This window comes from Leptopilina heterotoma, unplaced genomic scaffold (genome assembly GCF_015476425.1).
Source record: "Leptopilina heterotoma isolate Lh14 unplaced genomic scaffold, ASM1547642v1 Lhet_52, whole genome shotgun sequence".
Lineage (NCBI taxonomy): Eukaryota > Metazoa > Arthropoda > Insecta > Hymenoptera > Figitidae > Leptopilina > Leptopilina heterotoma.
The window spans coordinates 4,745,093-4,769,732 of NW_025111114.1; the positions used below are offsets into that span (position 1 = coordinate 4,745,093).

Sequence of the window (24,640 nt, forward strand, 5' to 3'; positions counted from 1 at the left end):
TTACAGTTATTATAGCGCCAAATATCGCTTTCTTTCTCTATCACAAATAAAATATAAAGAAAGAGAGATATTATTCCATGATTATTGCGACAGAAGACACAAGTGAATGTATATATCTGCTTCGTGTTCATGTTCATTATTTATTTCTCTAATAATTTCCATAATTTCCAATCATTTTCGTATTCTAAAAAAGAGTATTGTTGTGACGAATTTTATTGACAATTCCCCATCCACATGAATTGGAGACAATTTTGACCTTATTGCCAACAAACGCCAACAATCAACACCTTGTTGTAATTTTAATATAAAAATCTAACCTTCCTTGAAAATGGGCGCACGTCAAATGGGGGTGTAGCCTCATCAAAACAAAGTCGTTTTCTGTTTTCTTGATAAAGTCACACGTGAGTTCAATATGTGTAATATGAATTTTTTTTTATTTTTGATCAAATGGAAACTTTATTGTTCCTCAACAAAAGGAACAATATTGATGTTTTACTTGAATTATGTCAGTGGAGAAAAAATTCGTTATTTATCAACAATGTTATTGAAAGTAGAATTTTGTTCTTTATTTAAAGGATATAATGTACCATTGGAGTTATAATTTGTCATTGTTGTCGATTAATGATTGTTTATTTATGTATATTTTATTTTTGAATAGTTTATCTTTTTGGAGTGTACGTTCTTAATAAGTTGATTGTTGAATTCAAAATGGTTATAATTATTTCAGTGATGTCTTCGGCAAATAGTGTTGAGTCCTTGGGGACGTTACAATGGGATATGATGGAATTGGCAGGTCATCTTCGACAGGAACGTCTTTTTGTCAGCTCTGAACAACAAAATCTACAGACACTCAATGAAAAAGTAAATAAACTCTTTCTGTGAAAATAAATTATTATTATTATTTTATTTTATTACAAATAATAATCTTCATGTTCTTGGTGTTCTTTCATTCACTCTGCCAGTACATAATTTTGGTAATTTGAAGTTAGTTTTTGTGTATTCTTTTTTTTTTTTTATAAAAAGCATTGTTGTTAAATTGAATTTTTATTTTTAATTGAAATTACAATACAGGTTTTTTCTGATAATCTATATTAATAATCGTTGTGTTCCGGTTTTGAAAATTCTAATTAAATTCATTTTGAAGAATTTCTTTGAATTTTTTTTAAAGTAATTGAGTTTCTTTAATAATATTAATTAAAAATTTTGAAAATAATTGAATTTAATGAACAATTTCTTTAAAGTTTTAAAAATAATCTTGTTTGTTAATAATTAAAATTAAACATTTAATTATTGAATTTTATTAAAATTTTAGAAAATAATTGAATTCTTTTGAAAAATTTTATCACAAATTAGGAAAAAAATTGAAATTTTTTTGAAAATACTTAAATTTTTGCAAAGAATTTTAGTGTTTGTAAATAAAATTAAATTGTTTCCAAGGATTTATAAAAATTTTAGAAAATAATTGAATTTTTCAAAGATTTTGTAACAAATTAAGAAAAAAATTGAATTCTTTCGTAAAATTTTTTAAAAAACAATTGAATTTTTGTAAAGATTTTACTATTTATAAATATAATTGAATTACATTGAAGGATTTATTAAAAGTTTAAAAAATAATTGTATTTTTTAAAAAATATTATTAAAAATTGAAAAAAATTTTTTTTTTTAAATTCTAAATCTTTTTTTCTATAGAAGTAAAGAGAAACATTTTATTAAATTCCATTTGTCTATCACAATTTTTAACTGAAAATAAAACTGAGAATTTTAGAAAATTTTCACAAAATAAAGGATACAAATTTTCGTAATTTTAATTTCTTAATTATATTTTTTAGTTGCAAAATTTTTAGTTTATGAATGAAAAATATTTTTATAATTTCTATTATTTAATCATAATTTTTAATAACGAAAGTATAAGTTTTTAAAGAAATTAACCACAAAAATTTGCATAATTTCTATTTCATAATTACAATTTTTATAAATAAACTTTTTCTTTCTCAATTATAATTTTTTAACAAAACTTTCATTCTTTTTAGAAATAAATAAATAAAACTTGCATAATTTCTATTTTCCTATCACAATTTTTAAATAATAAGTCAACTATGTTTAGAAATAAAAAAAAATTCTTTGTAAATTCGATTTGTCAATTTCATTTTTTAATTGAAAATAAAAATGAGAATTTAAAAAGATTTTTATTAAAAAAAAGGAGAAGAATTTTTGTAATTTTAATTTGTTAACTATATTTTTTGGTTACAAAATTTTTACATAGTTTGTTTTAAAAAAAATGGCTATAATTTTTATTTCTTAATCATAATTTTTGACGAGATTATAATTTTTTCAGAAATTATTGAAAAATTTTGCTTAATTTCTATCATAATTTTTTAACAAAATCACAGAAATTTTTAGCAATAATTGACAAAATTTTTTATAAATTCGATTTGTGGATTTCAATTTTGAATTGAAAATAAAAATGAGAATTTAAAAACATTTTCATAAAATGAAGGGAAACAATTTTTGTAATTTTAATTTGTTAACTATATTTTTTGGTTACACAATTTTTAGTTTGTTTTTTTAAATTTCTGTAATTTTTATTTTTTAATCATAATTTTAAACAAATTTACAGTTTTGTTCATGAATTATTGAAAAAAATTTGCTTAATTTCTATCATAATTTTTAAATAAAATCACAGAAATTTTTATTACTAGCGCACAAAATTTTTTATATATTTTAATTTTTCAATTTCAATTTTTAATTGAAAATAAAACTGGATTTTAAATTCATTTATAAAATAAAGAAAAAAAATCTTGATAATTTTAATGTTTTAATTATATTTAATTTTATTACAAAAATTTTATAGTTTCTTATAGAAAAATATTAGAAATTCAGCAAACTTTTTTTTATTTTTGAATAAAAACTTAGAATATTGTTAAAAAAAAAAATGTCATTGAGAAAGAGAAATTATGCAAAAAAATTTTCTTTCTCGAAAAAAAAACTTGTAATAAGTTTTGTTGAAAAATATTGTTTAACAAATCACAATTCTGCTGGTTCTTTTTATTTATTTCTGAAAAAGAAATCTAAAAGTTGGAATTTAACAAAAATTTAAAGTAATAAAAAAAAAGTAAAAAAAAAAAAGTAAAAAAAAAAGTAAAAAAAAAAATTAAAAAACGATTAATTTTCCAGGTTTTGTATTTGTCGTCGGACTTGGCGCAACAGGCATGGGTGACAGCGCAACAAAGAGTGAATTTAAATCATTTAATAGTCTCTCGTCCCGATTCAACTCCAGCATCGTGTTGTCATCGTGCAAATGTTTTAGAAAATTCACACTTTATCGACGCCTATAAGCATTTTCGTTATCAAATATGCCTATCATATGGGGAATTTCTTCACGGTCTTCGGAAATCACCGAAACTTTTAGCATCGTGTCTAGTTGAGGGAGACAAAATTTTACCCGAAGCAATGCAGGGAATAATACAATCACTCGCCGCTGGACTCTATGGAAGTTGTCTATTTCCCGAGGATAAACTTTTAGTTTTAAAACTTCTTCGTTATTTAATGCTTCTACAAGTTGTTCCATCCGATAATCCCCGACGATTATTAAGGCATGGAACTTGTGCATTTTCCAGTTTTTACTCAGTCTTTCACGAGAGTTTATTTTCGTCGAAATTCTTTTTAACCGCCGCACTGCACAATCCAATAATGCAATTATTAATGGAGGACGAGATGTTTCTTGATATTGATCCCGATAAGGCGTCAATTCGTTTTCCACCAGTTGAACGTTTAAAGAAATTTGGCAAAGAAGGAACACCGGAATATCAGGCAAAATTACAACGCTATCGTATTTGGACTATAAATTCATTGGTTCGAATAACACAGAGATTTATTCTCAGCATTCGTGAGAATATGCATTGTTTTCCAACAAGTATTTATTGGCTTGTGAGACAAATGGCTGGACTTTTGAATAAAAATGGGAATATCGATCAGAAGGAGATATACGCAATGTGTACGGATTTGGTGTTTACTTATTTTATATGTCCGGCAATTGTTAATCCTGAGCCATATGGCATCACTGACGCTCCAATAAGTTATGTCGCGAGATTTAATTTAATGCAAGTTGGACAAATTTTACAAATGCTCTCGCTTATTAAATATCAAACAATTGACACGAAGGTGCTTGATTTGTATAGAAGATTTGAGAAGGATTCAGTTTCGTCGATAATTGATGCAATGTTGGATGGAGCAACGGAGGAATTGGAAGATGAGCCAACAATGATCGATGCTAATAAATTACAGGGTCTGTCACGTTCCGCGGCACTTTTCACTGAGAGCGAATTAAATGCTTTGATTTCATTTTTACAAGTGATTCATGATGGGACTAGTAAAAATGAATCGTCAAATTTAATTCTCGATAATCAGAAACAATTGAGTGATATGTTGGTTCAATTGCCTTTGTCGATGCCAAATGCAAATCGAATTGCGGATAATGTTTCTCCTGAAACTCCCAACAAACGTGGAGGAATTCTTGGAAAAGGTAATCTATATTAATAATAATTTTTGTTTCCTAACTTTTTTAATTGTTTTTTTAAATGTTTTTAATTTTTAAATTAATACAACTAAAATTTATTGAATTCTTGCAAAGTATTTATCAAAAATTTTGAAAATAATTCAATTCTTTAGAGAAATTTAATTAAAATTGTATTGTAAATAATTGAATTCCAGCAAAGAATTTTATTATTTATGAAAAGCAAGGAATTCTTTTTAATTTTTTCTTTCTTTTTAATTCTTCAATTAAAATTAAACTAAAAATAATTTAATTCTTGTCTAGAATTTTATTAAAATTTTTCAAAATAATTGAATTGTTTTGAAGAATTTATTTCGATTTTCTTGAAAATAATGGAGTTTTTTTTAATAATTTTTACTGGAAATTTTAAAAGTAATTGGATTTTATCAAGAATTCAATTATTTTTAATAATTGTAATAAAATTCTTTGCAAAAATTCAATTTATAAATAATAAAAATCTTCGTAAAAAAATCAATTATTTTTATATAAATAATAAAATTCTTATCAGGATTTCACTTATTTTCAATACAATTTTAATTAATTTCTTCGAAAATTTCAATTATTTTTAAAAATCTTGTAAAAATGATCCGAGAAAATTCAATTATTTTAAAAAATAATTAAATTTTTCACAAGAGTTCAATTATTTAAAAAAAAACTTTTAATAAAATTCAATTCAAGAATTCAATTATTTTAAATACAATTTTCATTAAATTCCAGGGAAAATTAAATTATTTTTAAAGATTCTTTTTAAATTCTTCGAAAAAATTCAAGAATATCATTAAATAGTAAATTTTTCACAGGAATTCAATTATTTTAAATACAATTTTCATAAAATTCTTCTCAAAAATTCACTTATTTTTTAAAATTTTGCAAAAATTCAATTATTTGTAGAAATAATAAATTTTTTCGCAGGGATTCAATTAAAAAAAATTTCATAAAATTCTTTACAAGAATTCAATTATTTTCAGAAATAATTAAATTGTCGATGTTCTAAAAATCACTGAATTCTTGTAAAATATTTATAAAAAAATTTTATTATTAAATTGAAATATTAAATTATATTAAAATTTTTCATAGAAAATTAAATTCTTTTAAACAATTTTATTAGAGTTTTTGTAAATAGTTACATTTTTTTTAAGAATTTCATTAAATTTCGTAAAAATAATGAATTTTTTAAAAGTATTTTTAATTGAAAATTTAGAAAATATTTAAAAATTCGAAAGAATTTTATTGAAAACTTTTGAGAAGAATTGAATTGTTTAGAAAAATTTTATTACAATTTTTAATACTGAAAAAAATTTAATTCTTGTCAAGATTTTTATTAAAATTTTTGAAAATAATTGAATTGATTTGAACAGTTTTATTTGTTTTCGTAAAAAATAAAAATTTTTGAAGAATTTTTTTTAAATTTCAACATGAAAATAATGTAATTTTTTTCAGATAATTTTCATTAAAAGTTTTGAAAAATAATTGAAATTTACAAAGAATTTTATAAAAAAAACTTTTGAGAATAGTTGAATTTTTGAGAAAAATTTTATTACAATTTATAAAAATAATTGAATTTTTGGGAAGAATTGTACAATTTATAAAAATAATTCAAGTGTTTCGAAGAATTTTATTAGAATTTTTGAAAATAATATTCAATGTTTTGAACGAATTTTATTAAAAATTTCGAAAATAGGATTGAATTCAATCGAAGAATGTTAATTAAAATGTATTCAAATTTTTGAAAATAATAATTGAATCTTGTCCAGAAGGTTTATTAAAATTATATTGAAAAAAATAGAATTCCTGTCAAGAATTTTATTATTTAAACAAATAATTGAATTTTTGAGAAGAATTTGATTAAAATTTTTTTAGAAAACTGAATTTTTGCGAAACTTTTGTTATTTATGAAGATAATTGAATTTTTGACAAGAATTTTACTTAATTTTTTGAAAATAATTGAATTTCTATGAATATTTTTTTTTTATAAAATCCTTAAGTTCTGAACGTTCAAATGAACGAAATTTATTTATTTCTTCTACAAATTAAATTTTTATTGTAATTATTTTGCGTTACTATCAAAAAAATTAATTACTGAGATTCTAAACGTAAATATTTCCATTTTAAAATTTGTTTGTGATTAGTAATTTATTTAAATATTTCGTTCATTTGAACGTTCAATACTTGAGGATCGTTTTTTTATTTATGAAGATAATTGAATTCCAGTCAAGAATATTATTAAAAATTTTCTAAAAAATCGAATTCCTGCTAAGAATTTTGTTATTTATGAAAATAATCGAATTCCTACAAAGAATTTTTTTATTTTTTAAAATAATAGAATTTTTGGGAAGAATTTTACAATTTAGAAAAAGAATTCAATTCCTCCAAAAAAGTTTACCAGAATTTTTGAAAAAAATTAAATTTTTTTGGAAAAATTTTATTAAAACTTTTGAAAATGTAATTAAATATAATGGAATAATTCTCTGTTATATAAAATTTAAAAATAATTAATTTTTAAAGAATTTTATCAAAATTGTTGGAAATAATCGAATTTAATTAATATTTTTAAAAATAATCGTATTTTTTCTAAAAATTTTATTAAATTTGTATTTAAAATAATTGAATTCCTACGAGGAGGAATAATTAATGCTTATATTTTAAAATATAAAATTTTTAATTTACAAAATAATAATAAACGAAATATTGCGTTTCGCGCGTTGTCGCGCGTATCATTTTCTAGTAAAATTATGTAATAATAAATATATTTAATTTTCTCTAATGTATAAATAAATTTATTATCAAAAGATAGTAAATAATGGATACTAAATAAATAATAAATAATAAACAAATATTCTTAACAGGTAAAGGAAGAGGAATTCGTATATCCTCCTCATCGTCGAATACAACAACCGATGGCAGTGAGGACGTGAATGGATCTTCGGCAATTGATGACGAGGCGATGGATAAAGTTTCTCAGGGTGTTCTCGTTATTCCCTTCGGACCAACAGTAAGCGAATGTGTTGGATTGATCAACGAACAAAAGGTATTTTTTTAAAATTAAATTTCTTGCCATTATTTTACTCTTTTTTATTTTAAGAAACAATTAATATAATTCGTAATTTATTTTGTATCGAGTACAAAATGATGAGAATTTAATGATGTTTTATGATTAATTTTTCCTTTCAGGTTTTATGTATGGATATACAAAATAATATGGAAAATGGCTCAATCACATTTAATCTTTCGGACGATTTGTCAAATCGTAATAATCATGGGAGAGAAGGAAATAGTGTCGAACGTATTGAAACACAAGAAAAACGAACACGTTTCTCACTATCTCACGACGAAGGTAATTTTATTTATTATTTATTATAAATTATATTTATAAATTTATTATTTCTTTTTTTACATATAATAAGAGAATTTAAATGAGAAATAATTTTCAGTGCTATTTGAGGGATCAATTGGAAACACATCTGATAATTTGGAAGCCGTTTCTGAGGCAGCATCGAATCACAGCGTTGCATCGTCTCTTGAATTAGAAACAGAAGATCAAAATGACAATTTATCAGATATGGTTTCAGCGAATGTGTCAGGAAGAGGTACACCGAATATATCGGGACGTGACACGCCATCATCGCAGATAACAGAGGGCGACGATGGTCGTGTTGCTGGTGAAGCGAGACAATTAGATTTACCACCACCCTCAATGCCAACAAAGCAAAGTCGCTCTGAAATTGATGATAAATTTTGTAAATTCGAAATTAAAAAACTCATCGAAGGTAGAATTATTAATTAAAATTCAAATTTGGAAATTAAATACTTGGAGTTAATTAAATTTTTCATATTTTAATTTTTTGTTTAGGGGATGAAACAATTTCACTGGTGTCCGATACATGGTCCACAGATGTTTTGGCCTCGGATAGTGAAATTGTTGAGCAACAGGAGAGATTTTTGTTTCCTCCGCCACCACCTCAAGAACAACCGCCGCCTTCGCTTCCTGTTGAAAGTTCACAATTAGATGTTAGCGAAACTGCTTCGGAAGCCTGGAGTACAGACGTTCTTGCTAGTGATTCGGAAAGACTCACTGAAGTTGATACTGATGACACAGCCAGCGTTGCAAGGTTTATTATTTTTCTTTTTTATAATTTATTTTTCGACAAAACAGGGCTCGAACTAGGTCCGTAAATCCCGTAAAGGTCAGTGAATTTCCTTCAAGTCCGTAAAAGTCAGTTTTTTTTTAAAAAGGTCCGTAAAGTCCGTAATTTAATTGAGAAAAGACAAAAAGTTTGTAAATTGTACGATATAATTTGGAGAATTTTAGAGAAATTACAAATGATTGCAGAAATTCAATTATTTTCAAAAGTAATATAATTCTTCGCAGAAATTCAATTATGTTCAAAAATTAAAAAAAAATTCACATCAAAATTTCAATTATCTTTAGAAATAATTAAATTCTTCACCGAAATTTAATTATTTTTAAAAATTTTATTACAATTCTTGGCAAAAATTCATTTATTTTCAAAAATTTTAATACAATTCTTGGCAAAATTTAAATTATTTTCAAAAAATTTTCTCAATTAAATAATTTTCAATATCTACTATTTTAATAAAATTTTCCAAAAGAATTCAATTATTTAATAAAATTCTACGCAAACCTTTAATTAATTTCATAAAATAATAAAAATTTCACAAGAATTCAATTATTTACAAATTTTATACAAATTTCTTCGCAATCATTCAATTACTATTTTCATAAATAATAAAATTTTTGTCAGAAATTCAATTATTTTAAAAAACTTTAAACAAATTATTAACGAAAACGAAATTTATCCTTCTAAAAATAAAATTCATCGCAGAAATTTTATTATTTTCAAAAATTTTAAGAAAATCCTTTAAAAGAATTCAATTTTATTTTCAAAGATAATAATATTCTAGGCAGAAATTCAATTATTTTCAAAAACTTTAAACAAATTATTGACGAAAATAAAATTCATCGCAGAAATTTAATTATTTCCAAAAATTTTAAGAAAATTATTTAAAAGAGTTCAATTCTTTTCATAAATAATAAAATTCTTTAAAAGGTATTCGATTATTTTTATAAATAATAAAATTCTTCGCAATAATTCAATTATTTTAGAAATTTTAATAAAATTCTTCGAAAAAATTCAATTATTTTTATTACAATATTAAATTAATTTCTCAGAAGAATTTTGTTATTTTAAAAAATTTTAATAAAATTCTTCTTAAGAATTCAATTAATTTTATTGTAATTAATAAAATGTTTTGCATAAATTCAAATATTTTCAATACAATTTTTAATAAAATTCTTCAAAAAAATTCAAATAATTTCATAAATAATAAAATTCTTTGCAAAAATTCAATTATTTTAAAAAATTTTAACAAAATTCTACGGAAACATTTAATTATTTTCATAAACTAATAAAAATTTCACAGGAATTCAATTATTTACAAATTTTTTACAAATTTATTCACAATAATTCAATTATTTTCATAAATAATAAATTTTTTACAAGTATTCAATTCTTTTGATAAATAACCAATTTCTTCGCAAAAATTTAATTATTTTTAGGAATTTTAATAAAATTCTTTGCAAAATTCAATTATTTTCATAAATAACAATATTCATCAAAAGAATTCAATTATTTTCAAATGTATTCAAATTCTTCGTGGAAATTCAATTATATTCAAAAAATTTTGTCAATTCAATGATTTAAAATTTTTTCATAAAATTCTTCGCAAGATTTCAATTATTTTCAAAAATAGTAAAATTTTTCACTGGAATTATATTATTTGTAAAATTTTAATAAAATTCTTCCCAATAATTCAATTATATTCATAAATAATATTTTTTACAGAGATTCAATTATTTTCATAAATAACAAAACTTATCGCAGAATTTCAATTATTTTTAATTCAATTCTAATCGAATTTCTCGAAAAATGTAATTATTCTTAAAAATTTTATTAAAATTCCTCGAAAGAATTCAATTTATTATAAATTTTGTTGATAAAATTCTTTTTTAGAATTGAATTTTAAGAAACATTCAATTATTCGATAAACTATTTATTTTTGTATTTAAATAATTGAATTCGAGTAGAATTTTCAAATAAAAATTGATTTAATAATGAATTTCATTTAAAATTTTAGATAATAATTGAATATTAAAATCAAAATAGCGTGAAGTTTGAGAAATAATTGAATTTTGAAATTAATTTTTTTTGAAAAAGTTTAATTGAATTTTTTAAATGTTATTTTAAGTTCCTAGTTTCTAATATTTATTTAATTGAAGAATTTACGAATAATTGAAATCTCGTAACATTAAATATTGTAAACAAATGTATTTGAAGATGGATTTGAAAATGAATTTAAAAATTGTGAAAGAAATTTTTCAAAAATTATTAAAACTAATCGATTTATAGAAGAATTTTAGTTTTTTGAATTCTTGAAAATAATAATTGAATTGTTAATGATTTTATCCCTCGGTCATCTTTAATTATTATAAAACGTGAAGAAGTCGATCACTCTGAGTCGAAGACTCAGAGTTATCGATATCTTCATGTTTTATAGAATTATGAAAAATTTAATTTATAGTTTTAAGTAAAATTTTCTTTTATTTGACTCGGATTGCTTATATTTTTGACAGTAATAATTGGTCCCTAATTTTTCATTTTTAGTCCGTAAAGTCCATATTTTTAAATACTTTAACTAGTTCGAGCCCTGGACTAAGTGAAAAATTGCCATCAGCATTATATTAGAATTAAAACAAATTTTTATTTTCCAGATCGGATGATACTGCAAGATCGGAAATAGAAAGTCGCGGTGAACCCGAAGGAGGAGAAGAAACACCACCACCTATCAACTGTAAGATTAATCAATTGTATCGCATTCCAAAGAAGCAATTTTTTCTACTTTTTCTATTCCAAAAGTTACCCAAAAAATTCTTTTTCTTTGGAATGTGTCGTAAATAAATTTATTTTGTAAATTATTATTATTATAATCATCTACTTTTAATACAGCAGATAATGCGGCAGCGGTTTTTAGACCAATTCGAGAAGATCCAATTGGAAGTTCTTCAGTGAGTGTGCTTTCGTCACCGACAACGATGCATTCGCCAATTTCGAACATTACTACTAGAGGAGGAATGAGAGCTGATTACAGACGAAGCACGATTGATTATGTAGACAATTCCAATAACAACAATAACATGGATTATGGAAAAGGAGTTGGAGAAGAGAGATTAGTTCATTTGATGGATAAACTACAATTCGACACTAACAAGATAAATTCAGATCGTCAAAATCCAGTGAATGGATTCGTATCCGTTGCTTCATCGGCAAATTCAACATTGTCCAATAATACTTTGTGTCCGATTCTCTCGCAGGATAAATTATCAAACGGCGATGTTAAAACAGAGGCAAATATTTCTCTATTTTATTTCTATTTTTTTCTATTATTTTGATAAATTTATATATATAATAAAATTTTACAAATTTAATATGATTTTAATTTTTCAGGAATTGGACGGCTATGCAGCGGGAAATTCGAGTGATGTTGTCGTGAGATTAAGTACTGCGAGTCTAACGTCGAGCAGTAGTTCGGGATCAGAACCACGATCGAAAAATAATCGTTGTATCGGTGATTTATCAAATGTACAATCGCTGATGAATGGTGGTAGTGATTGTCAGGCAATTTCCCCGTCTTTAAAACCAAGCACATCAACGGGAGCAATACCGAAGAGCATAAGTTTTGATATGACCGCTGAACGTGGCGATAAGGAATTATTGGACGATGATCAGAAAAATAAGAGAGGATTTTTCGGTAAACTTAAAATGACATTGAAAAATAGAAGGGGAAAATCGTTACGTGGCGCTGATGATTTAAGTAGATGTTATGAACGAGACAGTGGAACTGATGGTATCGATATTAATCGTCACAGACTAAGAAGAATTATGTCCGAAGATCCTTCTGCCAGTGGCAGTACACATAATGGTCAGTTTTTTTAATTTTAATTAATTTTATTTATTTATTGTTTACTTTATTTATCTTTATATATGTTATTTACTTTATTTGTCTTTATTTGTATTTTTCTTTTATTTACTTAATAAATTTGAATTGAATTTATTTTAACTAACATTTATTAACTTATTAATTTATTAACTTAATAAATTTGAATTTAATTTATTTTAATTTATTTTTAATTTATTTATTTTAATTTATTTTTTATCTTAAATTTTCTTTCTTTTGTTTTGCAGATAGTACGGACGATATTTTAGCAAAATACAGAAGAAAACCGAGTGCAAATAGCGATACGGCTTCTGTAGAAAGTACACAATCGAGAACAAAGGAAATTGAAGATGAGAGATTATTAATTGATCCTAATAATATAGAAATGTCCTTTGCGTTCATTGATGCAAAGAGAAAACTCCGAATGGTACTTAGTACTGCTGATTTACAACACGTTCCATGGTCGAACATAACTGAGGTATTGAATTAAAGAAAAGATTAATATTTATTTTACAAAGTTGTCACAAAACAAGGGAAATCAGGGGAAAGTCAGGGATTTCTATTAAAAGTACTGGAAAAAATTTAATTTTTAGAATTCATAAGAAAATTCTGAATTTTCGGGTATTTTTAGTTTGCCTCATTAACTATGAAATTGACTAGAATTCAAATACAAAACCTTCAATTTTTTCTATTTCTGACAATAATTTCTTTTTAAATAACTTAATTCTTGAAAAACTTGTTATTAAATTATTACTTATCATAATTATTTAACTAATAATTTTATTACTTAAATGCTTCAAAATTAATCTTCTTTAAAATTCAATTATTTTCAAAAATTTTAATAAAATTCTTGGCAAAATATCAATTATTATCTAAATTTTTAACTGAAATGCTTGTCCGAAATCCAATTATTTTTAAAAACTTTGAACAAAAAATTATTAACGAAAATGAAAATTATCTTTGTAAAAATAAAATTCGTCGCAGAAATTGAATTATTTACATAAATTTTAATAAAATTCTCTTAAGAATTCAATTATTTTCATCAGAGTTTTCATAAATAATATAAAATTCTTTGCAGAAATTCAATTATTTTTGTAACAGTATCAATTGAATTTTTCGAAAAATGTAATTATTCTTAAAAATCTTATTAAAAATTCGTCGAAAGAATTCAATTATTTAAAATACCAAGTTTTAGAAAATTTTTGGAAAAAAATCAATTATTTAAAAATAATATAAAATTCTTCGCATGAATTAAATTGATTAAAAAATTAATAAAATTTCCTGCAAGAATTTAATTATTTTTATAAATAATAAAATTCTTTTCAAAAATTGAATATTATTTTTAAAAAATTTTAATAAATTCAATTATTCTCATAAATAATAAAACTGATTCGTAGGATTTCAATTATTTTTAATACAATATTAAATGAATTCCTCAAAAAAATGCAATTATTCTTAAAAATTTTATTAAATTTCTTCAAGAGAATTATTAAAAAAAGTTTGATATACTTAATTTGTTTAGTAGAATTTAATAACTATTTTCAATACATTTTTCGGAGGAAGCCAATATGGCGCTGACTGAGTATCACGCGTCTGTAATCGTTAATTTAAAATTGTTTTTAATAATTGTTTGTCCTGTGCATTGAATTCCAGTTTCCTTACAAACTAATAAAGTTAAGGCTGTAGATCAGAGTGTGGTAAAGATCATTGAAATTCATACATAACTCTTGGTGTTTTTGTGCAGTTTCGTTCGGTTAATTTTCGTTCAATATATTCTGTCCTAGTGTTTGTCTGAATAAAGTGTTGACTCAGTTAATTGTAGTGGTGTCCTTTGTGACAAGTGAAAATGTCAACAGTACAGACGGACCCAAAAATTTTCGAGTTACTTAACTCAATCAAGGCCGATACAGAACAGACGAAAGCGGAAATAAGTGAACTGCATAAGTGCACTTTTCAACTACAGGCTGATGTAGGCTCCTTGAAAAAGGATAACGAAAAGCTTAAACCCAAACTACTGGAACTGGAAGATGAAAACAGAATCCTACAAGACACAATCTTTACGCTAAAAAAGGAAGTTTTAGCTTTGCAAAAAAATGCACGTGCGAACAACGTAATTTTGCATAATGCACCTGATACAACGCAGACAAACGAGGATCTTTCTGCATACCTGTTGGGAGTTCTCAAGAGTGTTGGTTTATCAATAACAGATGATCACATCACGGACATGTACAGGCTGGGAAAAATTCAAGGAAAAAGACCAATTTTAATCAAATTGGATTCATTTAAAAGAAAGCAATTAATTTTAAGCAAAAGAACCGAGTTATCGGCCCTGAACATTGGTGTGAGTCAGGATTTGTCACTGGAAGAAAGGAAGGAAAGAAAGTGGTTGTTTGACATGAAAGAGAAACTGAGAGAGATAGGAATAACAGTAACTATTAAAGCGAGAAATCTTTGTCTCGATAATCGTCCTCTCTCACGTCAAGAAATTGATAAACTGCTTGAACCTTCAAATAGTGAGCTCACGGATGTGAATAAGAGAAAAAGAGAACATGAAACTCGTACGTCACCAAAAAGGAGGAAACCTTATGGCCCCCGGAAGGGATCTGCGTCTGATGATCGTTCCAATCAACGACTTGATGGATTTCTTAACGGCTCCCCATTGAGGCACATGAGTGACGGACCAGCTGACAGCAAGTTGACGAAATAGCAGCTACAGGTGGGAGGTGTGTGTCGAGTGATTTACTGGAATATAAATGGATATAAGAATTTCTCAGACCTCGCAGAATTTGTGAATAGTGGGGACATTGTGTGCTTGTGTGAAACGTGGTTAACGTTTTCATCACTAAACGGGCCAGGATGGTTGAGAAGTCACACTCCTATTGTAAGTAAAGCAACTAGTCTTAATGGTGGTCGTCCTTCAGGCGGATTAGCAATTTTTATAAATGAGAAAGTTTTTAATTTTTTAATTATTAATTTAACCAGTAGATGGATATTTATAAAATGTAAACGGAAAAATTTTTGCTTTATTGTGGGTGTTGTTTATTATCCGCAATCAGTTGATTGTCATGATATGTCACAACAATTGGATAATATTCTCAACAAAATTAATAATGAGTATCCAAATCTACCCTTATATATCGGTGGTGATTTTAATGCAAGAATTGGAAATGCAAATCAATTATGCGAGTTTTCGGTTCCGACAAATTGTTCACCGGTATGTGGCCGTTCTTCTATGGATCAGGTGACAAATGAGAGGGGGTTGATGCTTCTGGATTGTTTTGAGAATTATAACTTAGCAGTGTTAAATGGGAGATGTCTGAGTGATACGCCAGCGCATTTTACCTTTGTTGGGCATCAAGGCAATAGTGTGATTGATCTCGTATTTTGTTACTTGGATTATTTAAATTTAATTTCAGATTTGAATGTACTTTCTTTACCGACTACTTCGGACCATCTACCTGTGGTAATTGCTTTGTCGAATATGAGTATGGGTGAGCGAGTAGAAGAGAGAGAACGTGAGAATTTAAAAAAGCTTAAATGGAATGTGAATTGTAGAGATAAATACATCCAACTTATGTCAAGCTCAGAAAACATTATAGAAGAGGAAGAGGATATCGAAAGTATTAATGAAAAATTGTTATCTTCTATATGGGATGCGGCGGGCAAATTAAATTTGATCTCTAAATTGTATAGTAAGCCATCGGGAAAGAAAGCTTGGGTAGATAGAGAGTGTGACGATTTGAGAAGAGAAGTGAAAGAATCGCTTTCAAAATGTAAGTTGTCAAGCTTCGCTAAGGAGGACGATATTCGTTATAAGCAACTAAAGAAATTACTTAGAGAGACAATAGTGTATAAAAGGAAAAAATATGAGGAAACTCTACTGCACTCTTTATCTAATTGTAATAACACCAGGGTATTTTGGGAAGCTGTAAATAAATTTAGGGCTCGTTGTTGCACAGTAAATGTGATATCTCTCGAAAGGTGGCAGGAGTACGCTAACAGTATTTTCCCTCCCAGAAAGCTTTGCATACTTGAATTGTCTACCGATTACGATCCAATACTCGACCCTCCTATTTCAATGTTAGAATTAAAACGTAGTCTAATTAAAAGTAAAAATAACAAATCACCGGGAGCAGATGGGATACCTAATGAATTTTTTAAAGAGTTACCTGAGGTATGGCTGGTACATTTGTTGTCTCTTTTTAACGGGATTTGGGGAAAAGAGAAAGTGCCTGTCAGTTGGGCAAGCAATCTCACATCTATGCTATTTAAAAAAGGGGATACGAATGTTCCAAGCAATTACAGGGAAATTACTTTATTAAATAGTATTACAAAAATGTTCACTCGGGTTATATCTGAGAGACTGACAAAGTGGGTCGAGGAAAGGGAACTTCTACCGGAGAACCAAGCAGGTTTTCGAGCCAAGCGCGGTTGTATTGATCAAATTTTTGTTTTATCTTCTCTCATCCAGATTCAGCTTAGTAAACCTAAAGGTAAACTTTTTGCATTTTTTGTTGACTTTAAGGGAGCATTTCCGTCGGTAGATCACGCATTATTATGGTCCAAACTTCAAAGTATAGGGGTCAGCTCAAAGATTATTAGTTTAGTAAAAAGTTTATATGATTCTGCCAAGATGTCGATCAAGACTCAGTTTGGCTTGACATCTCCGGTAGAGGTTACTTCGGGTGTAATGCAGGGAGAAACTCTAAGCCCGCTTCTTTTTACGCTTTTCATTAATGACATGGAGAGTTTTGTGCGAGACCATGGTATTAGTGGAATTACGGTGAATCACATTGTCGATATTTTATTGTTAGCATTTGCTGATGACATCGTCCTGTTGGCGGACTCTTGGGTGGCCTTGCAGAGGGCGATTAATGTATTGGAGAGATATTGTGAAATTAACAAATTAACAATTAATAGAGATAAGTCTAAAGTGGTTGTTTTTCATAAAGGGCGTGTTAGGGACTATTGTTTCTCTTTAGCGGGGTCCAAGATTGAAATTTTAAAGGAGTACAAATATCTGGGAGTGACCTTTAGTACGTCAGGAGTGTTTTGTAAAGAAATGGATGCAAGAATGAGTGTATCGAGGATGGCATCGGGAGCTGTGCTAAGAATTGTACGAAGTTCAAAAGTTAACTCGTGGAAATCAATCAAAGCTCTACTCCGAAGTCTTGTCATCAGCATTTTATTCTATGCTGTGGAAATATGGGGCTTAAGGTATCTTGACGAAGTGGAAAGAATACAGACTGTTTTTGTTAAAAGAGCGTTAGACCTGCCTTTGTATACGCCGAATTATGCGGCCCGGTTAGAGTCAAACAGTATACAACTCGCATTTGGTATATTTAAGAAAAGCTTGGAGTGGTACGAAAAAATCTTAAAGATGAAAGATGGAAGATTTCCTAAAATTTGTTTAGAGAAATTAAATAGTTTAGCATTTGACAATCCTAATGAAATTAAATACAATTGGCTTCTACAAGTTAAAAAATTGTTCGCTGATTGCAGTTCTTTGGAGTTGTGGCCGGATATGAACTATGAAAGCTTGGTTGCAAATAAAAAAATTGTACAGAATAATTATTTTAGCTATTTGAAACAATTGGACACCTTAAAGTTGAAAAATTCAGAGAGTCTGCAAATACTTCCGTACCTACCTGGGGTTTTTGGGGAACAGCCGTACTTAACGATAGGTTTGCCGAGATACGTTATCAAATTGATAGCGCAGCTCAGACTAATGGGCTCTTTGCGCGGATATATTCGTACGAGAGATTATTTTTTCAGTTATGATCCCCAGAAGCCTTGTGGTGTGTGCAATATGGGAAGTGGTGAGTCCTTGTTTCACATTTTAACAGAGTGTCCAATATATAATGATTTGAGATGTTCCATCTTTCATCAACCTAGGAAAGTTACGCATAGTCCTCAATATTGGATGTATTTGTTGGAATCTAACTCGTTGAACGAGTTACGAAAATTGGCAAATTTTATTGTATCTCTACTAAGACTGCGTACTTTTATATTGGAAACTTAATAAGAATGTGTGTTTTATCCTCCTGTTGAATTGAATGAATGTATGCTTTTTATTGTATTGGCTTCATCAAAGATTGTAAAAATGAGCTGATAATTGCATCTGTAAGCGTATTTGTAATGGTTATTTACCTATAAACAAATAAATAAATTGAAATTGAATTGAATTGAATACATTTTTCATTAAATTTTTTTTAAAAATTCAATTATTTTCAAAAATTTTAATGAATTTCTTCGTAACAATTCAATTATTTTCATAAATAATAAAAAATTTTTTTACAGAGATTCAATTATTTTCGTACATGAAATAAAATTCTTTTCAGGAATGCAATTATTTTCATTAATAATAAAATTCATTGCAGAATTTCAATTATTTTTAATACAATTTGAATCGAATTCCTTTGAAAAATGTAATTATTTTTAAAAAATTTATTAAAATTAGTCGAATGAATTCAATTATTTAAAAATTTGTTGAAATTCTTCATGAGAATTGAATATTGAGAAATATTCAATTATTTATTTTTGTATTTAAATAATTAAATTCTCGTTGAATTTTCTAATAAAAATTCCTTTTCAAAATTAATTTCACTTATAGTTTTATATAATAACCGAATATTAGAAGTATTATTGAATGAATTTTTGGAAATAATTTAATTTTGAAAAGGTTTAAGATTAAAATCTTTGAAAATTTGAATTTTTTATAATTTCAACTAACAATTTTGTAGAACTAATTTTTTTGTAAAAGTTTAATTGCATTTTTGTGTAATGATTTGAAGTCCAAGAACTTTTTCAAAAATTATTAAAAATATTTTATTTGAATATAATTTTAGAATTTTAGAAATCTAATCAATTATTTATTTTTATATTTAGATAATTCAATTCTCATAGTTGAAATCGGATAAGAATTGATTTGAAAAAAGTATTTTAGTTTAATAGTATTTAGAAAATAATTCATAAACGTGATATTATAAAATATAAATTTTAAATTTTGATTTATGAATTAAAAAAAAAAAAAGAGAGAGAGAGAGAGATGTGAATTTTATTTTCTGTTTTGCAGAGAAACGGTTGGACGCAAAAGGAAAATGAGTTGGTGGCTTTTCTTCAGATGCAATTGGCCGAAGCTATCAATTTACAAGATAGAGCATTGATAGCACATTTACATGAGACATTGAGATGCGTGAGATTATTTAATGACGATGGTTGTAGAAAATTGTTCAGATCATTGAAAGATGACTACAGAAAAAGATCACCGTACATTGCGTATCTTGTTCGATGTCGACAGGGTTTATTGTCAACAGTCGCTCATTTAGATCGGTAAATATTATTATTACCTACATTTCTTTAAAATAATCCCATCAAATTAATAATTATTTTTTCTTCTTTTCTTTAACAAAAAAAAAACAACAGATTGTCAGAACGTGTCAAATGCGATCGAGATGCAGTAAACAATCATTTGGTATCAGTTTGCGTGAGAGTGTTTCTCGAGAAAAGAGAAACTTTACTCTCTCGATTTTGCGAGGAATTCAAAATGCTTTCTCTAATTGATGAAAAACAGGATTTGGTGGAAAATTTCCTAGGAACAATTCACGCCGAAATGGAAAATGACTCAATATGGCAAGGTATTTTCAATTGTAAATTTTTATTTATATAAATTAGCAAATGATACGCGTGGAACGCGGTATTCCATTTATTATTATTTGGAAATTAAAAAATTTTATTTCGAGCCCCAGGAGAGTTAGTCCCACATTTTTTCATAGTTTTAAATTTATTTATCAACAAATTTTATATTTTCAAGAATGAACATCAACTTTTGAATGATTTCAGATTAAAAATTTAAAGAATTCACTTATTAAGTACATAATATTAAATATTCTTGTTTATTATTATTAAAAAATTTTAATAAAATTTATCGCAAGAATTTTATTTTTCTCATAAATAATAAAATTCTTTAGAGCAATTTAATTATTTTCAATATAAGTTTAATAAAATTTCTCGAATGAATACAATTAGTTTAAAAAATATTAATTGAATTCAATTATTTTAAAGAATTTTAATATAAATTTAATTATTTTCAACAATATAAATTAAATTCTTTTAAAAAAATCATTCTTTTCAAAATTTTTAATAAAATTCCTTCAAAAAATTCAATTATTTTCAAAAAATCTTCGGAGCAATTCAATTATTTTTATGAATTGTAAAATCCTCCCCAAGAATTCAATTATTTTTGTAAATAAGAAAATTCTTTGCAAGAATTACAATATAAACATAAAAAATAAAATTCTTCAAAACAATTCAATTACTTTCATAAATAATAAAATGTTTCAGAGGAATTCAATTATTTTCAAAATAATTTTAATAAAATTTCTGGAAAAAATACAATTATTTTTAAAAATATTAATTAAATTCTATTATTTGCAAGAATTTTAATATAAATTCAATTACTTTTGACAATTTTGTTGAAATTCTTTTGAAAAAATAATTATTTTCAAATTATTTAATAAAATTCCTTCAAAAAATATAATTATTTTACAAAATTCAGATACAATTCTTCGAAGCAATTCAATTATTTTTATGAATTGTAAAATCCTCCGCAAAAATTCAATTATTTTCGCCAATTTTGATGAAATTATTTTTAAAAAATCTTTATTTTCAAATTATTTAATAAAATTCCTTCAAAAAATTCAATTATTTTCAAAAATTCAGATAAAATTTTTCGAAACAATTCAATTTTTTTTTTATGAATTGTAAAATCTTTCACAAGAATTTAATTATTTTCATAAATAAGAAAATTCTTCGCAAGAATTAAAATATTAACGTTGGACAATAAAATTCTTCAAAAGAGTTCAATTATTTTCATAAATAATAAAATGTTTTGAAGCAATTCAATTATTTTCAGAACAATTTTAATAACATTTCTCGAAAGAATACAAATATTTTTAAAAATATAATTTTAATTCAATTATTTTCCAGAGTTTTAGTAAAAATTAAATTATTTTCAACAATTCTGATACAAAATTCTTCAAAACAATCCAATTATTTATATAAATTGTAAAATTCTTGGCAAGAATTCAATTATTTTTGTAAATAATAAAATTCTTCAAAAAATTTTATTTTTTTACGAAAAGAAATAAAATTCTTAAAAAGAATTTAATTTTCTGTCAATAATTTTAATAAAATTTAATAATAAAAATTATTAATTACAATTTATAATAAACACGATTATTTTAGAAACTTAAAAGAGATATATTTTTCATAAAATTCAATTATTTTCAAAATTTTCAATAAAAATTAATTAAAAAACATTATTTTAAAAAAAATCAAATAAATTCTTCAAAACAATTCAATTATTTTTCAAAAATTTTAATAAAAATCTTGCCATGAATTAAATTATTTTCAGTATTAAAAATTGTAATAAAATTTTTCTAAACAATTTAATGGCTCTCAAAAGTTTTTAATAAAATTCTTTGTAAATTTCAATTATTTTCTAAATTTTCAATTCAAATTACTTTAAGAAAATTCATTATTTTCAAGAAATTTAATAAAATTCTTCAAAAAAAAAAACGTAATTATTTACAAAAACTAATAAAATTGTTTAGAAGAATTTAATTTTCTATGAATAATTTTAATGTAATTAAATATTTCAATTTAATTTTCAAATTTTTTTATAAATATTTTACAAGAATTCAGTGATTTTCAGAACATCGACAATTTAATTATTTCTGAAAATAATTGAATTCTTTAATCGAATTTTATGAAAACTTTTTTAAATAATTGAATCCGTCTGAAAAAATTTATTATTTCTACAAATAATTGAATTTTTGCAAAATTTAAAAAAATAAGTAAATTTTTAAGAAGAATTTTATTAAATTTGTATTTAAAATAATAGAATTTCTTTGAAAAAATTACTATTTATTGATATTATTGAATTTTTTCCAAGAATTAAAAAAAAATGTTTAAAAATAATTTAATTTTCCCTGGTATTCAATTAAAACTGTATTTAAAATAATTTAATTGTTGAAATGAATTTTAAAATATTTTTAAATAATTGAACTCTTGTGAAAAATTTAATTATTTTTTAAAATAATTGAATTTTCTCGGAGCATTTTACAAGTTTTCTAAAAATAATTAAATTTTCTCGGAGCTTTTTTATAAGATTTTCAAAAATTGTATTGAAAATAAGTGAAATCCTGATAAGAATTTTATTATTTATATAAAAAAAATTGATTTTTTTACGAATATTTTTATTATTTATAAATTGACTTTTTGCAAAGAATTTTGCAATTACTTTCGAAATTTTCAGTAAAAATTATTTTAAAAAAACTTCATTATTTTCAAGAAAAATTGAAATAATGTCTTCAAAACAATTCAATTATTTTAAATAATTTTAATAAAAATCTTGCCGAGAATTAAAATATTTACAATACAATTTTAATTACATTTTCTCGAAAGAATTCAATTATTGAGAAAATTGTTGATAAAATTCTTGAAATGAATTCAATTATTTTCAAATTTTTTTTTAAATACTTTACAAGAATTCAATGATTTTCAGAACATTAATTTTAAAATCGAAAACATTTAAAAAGGAAAATTATTTCAAAAGTTAGAAAAAAAATCAAACAGTAACTAATTTTAAACTGCGAACAAATTACCGAAATACAAAGATTATCTATTAATTAACAAAATATAGATGATTTTTAATATTTTAATTATTTTAGTACAAATTATTAATTTTTATTTCAGCTGCCAGTAATACTCAATTGAAATTAGCGAGAATTGTTGTCGAGAGAATTGTCATGGCTCAAATTTACAATTTTGCTCTATTTCCAAATGGAGACGGCGATTTATGCAGGGATCAAGTTCTCAATGATCATATTAAAAAATTGTCAAAAGGTTTAACGCCCAATCATAAGGATTTACGAATTCCAAAGATCTATCATTACGAATGTCCCTGGCCATGGGCACAAGCCGAATTGACAGTAATATCGGCGTACAAAACTCCTCGAGATAAATTTCAATGCATTTGGAGATGTGCCACAACAATAATGAGCCTATTATCAATGGCATCGGAGAGAGGAATCCCAGCTGCTGATGATCTAATTCCAGTTCTTGTTTATGTCATCATAAAGGTAAATCATCATTAACGTGAAAATTAATCTATAAAAATTGAAATTAAAAATTAATATTAAAAATAGAAATTAAAAAATAAAAATTAATATTAAAAATATAAATTAAAAATTAAAATTAAAAATTAAACTTAAAAAAAATTTTAAATATACAATCAAATTAAAAAAAAATTCTTTCAATTTAAAGAATTTTGTTTCAATGAAAAATTTATTTACTTTCCAGGCAAATCCACCATCATTATTGTCGACAGTCCAATATGTTGAAAGCTTCTACAGTAATCATTTACAGGGTGAGGAACAATATTGGTGGACACAATTTTGTTCTGCAATTGAATTCATTAAGACAATGGATTAATAGTTACATAAATTATTAATTAATAATAATATTAATAATAATAATAATACCTATGCATAAAAAATAATTCAGAATATTTTTTTCTGAATATTTATTAGAAATACTTTGTTAATTTTTTTTTGTGCAAAGTTACAATCTTAAAAAAAAGAGAGAAAAAAATTTCATGCTTCAAAGAATGAGTCTTGTATATTTAAACGATAATATTGTAAAATTAAATAATTTTGCTTATTTTTTCCTAATTATGCTAAAACAGAAGATATATATGTTAATATTTGTAACACCAAATAACAGTAACATGTAACAATAACACCAAAATTTGTGTTGGTTATAGCCTACTGTAACAATTTATTTGAAAGGGCTGTATATTTTTCCATGAAAGTGAAATGAGATAGATAATAGTACAAAAAAAACAAAAAAAAATAGTATTAATTTCCTTCTTTATTAAAAGTAAACATTCCTTATTTTCAGTATTAATTTTAGTTGATTAAAATTTCTAAAGATTTTTTTATTGCATTCTAATTTTATAATATTATTAAATTGCGTTAAATTTATAATTATTAACTATATATTTTTAATAAA

The 24,640-nt window shown here is 24.8% G+C and overlaps 1 protein-coding gene across 2 annotated transcripts; it reads left to right on the forward strand.

The window, feature by feature from the left end:
- Positions 1–79: 79 nt before the first annotated feature.
- Positions 80–24,387, forward strand: LOC122508059 (GTPase-activating protein and VPS9 domain-containing protein 1). 2 transcript variants are annotated; one of them, XM_043621146.1, is made up of 15 exons: positions 80–401; positions 728–861; positions 3,175–4,522; positions 7,399–7,580; positions 7,724–7,886; positions 7,984–8,319; positions 8,403–8,661; positions 11,343–11,422; positions 11,578–11,975; positions 12,076–12,550; positions 12,814–13,043; positions 19,641–19,897; positions 19,991–20,202; positions 23,324–23,709; positions 23,930–24,387. In XM_043621146.1, exons 2-15 carry the CDS (start codon positions 730–732, stop codon positions 24,059–24,061), a joined length of 4,590 nt encoding a protein of 1,529 aa, XP_043477081.1. In that variant the 5' UTR covers positions 80–401; positions 728–729; the 3' UTR covers positions 24,062–24,387. The 2 variants fall into 2 exon arrangements, with proteins under 2 accessions (XP_043477081.1, XP_043477082.1); XM_043621147.1 differs by having other exon boundaries at positions 11,581–11,975.
- The last annotated feature ends 253 nt before the right edge of the window (positions 24,388–24,640 follow it).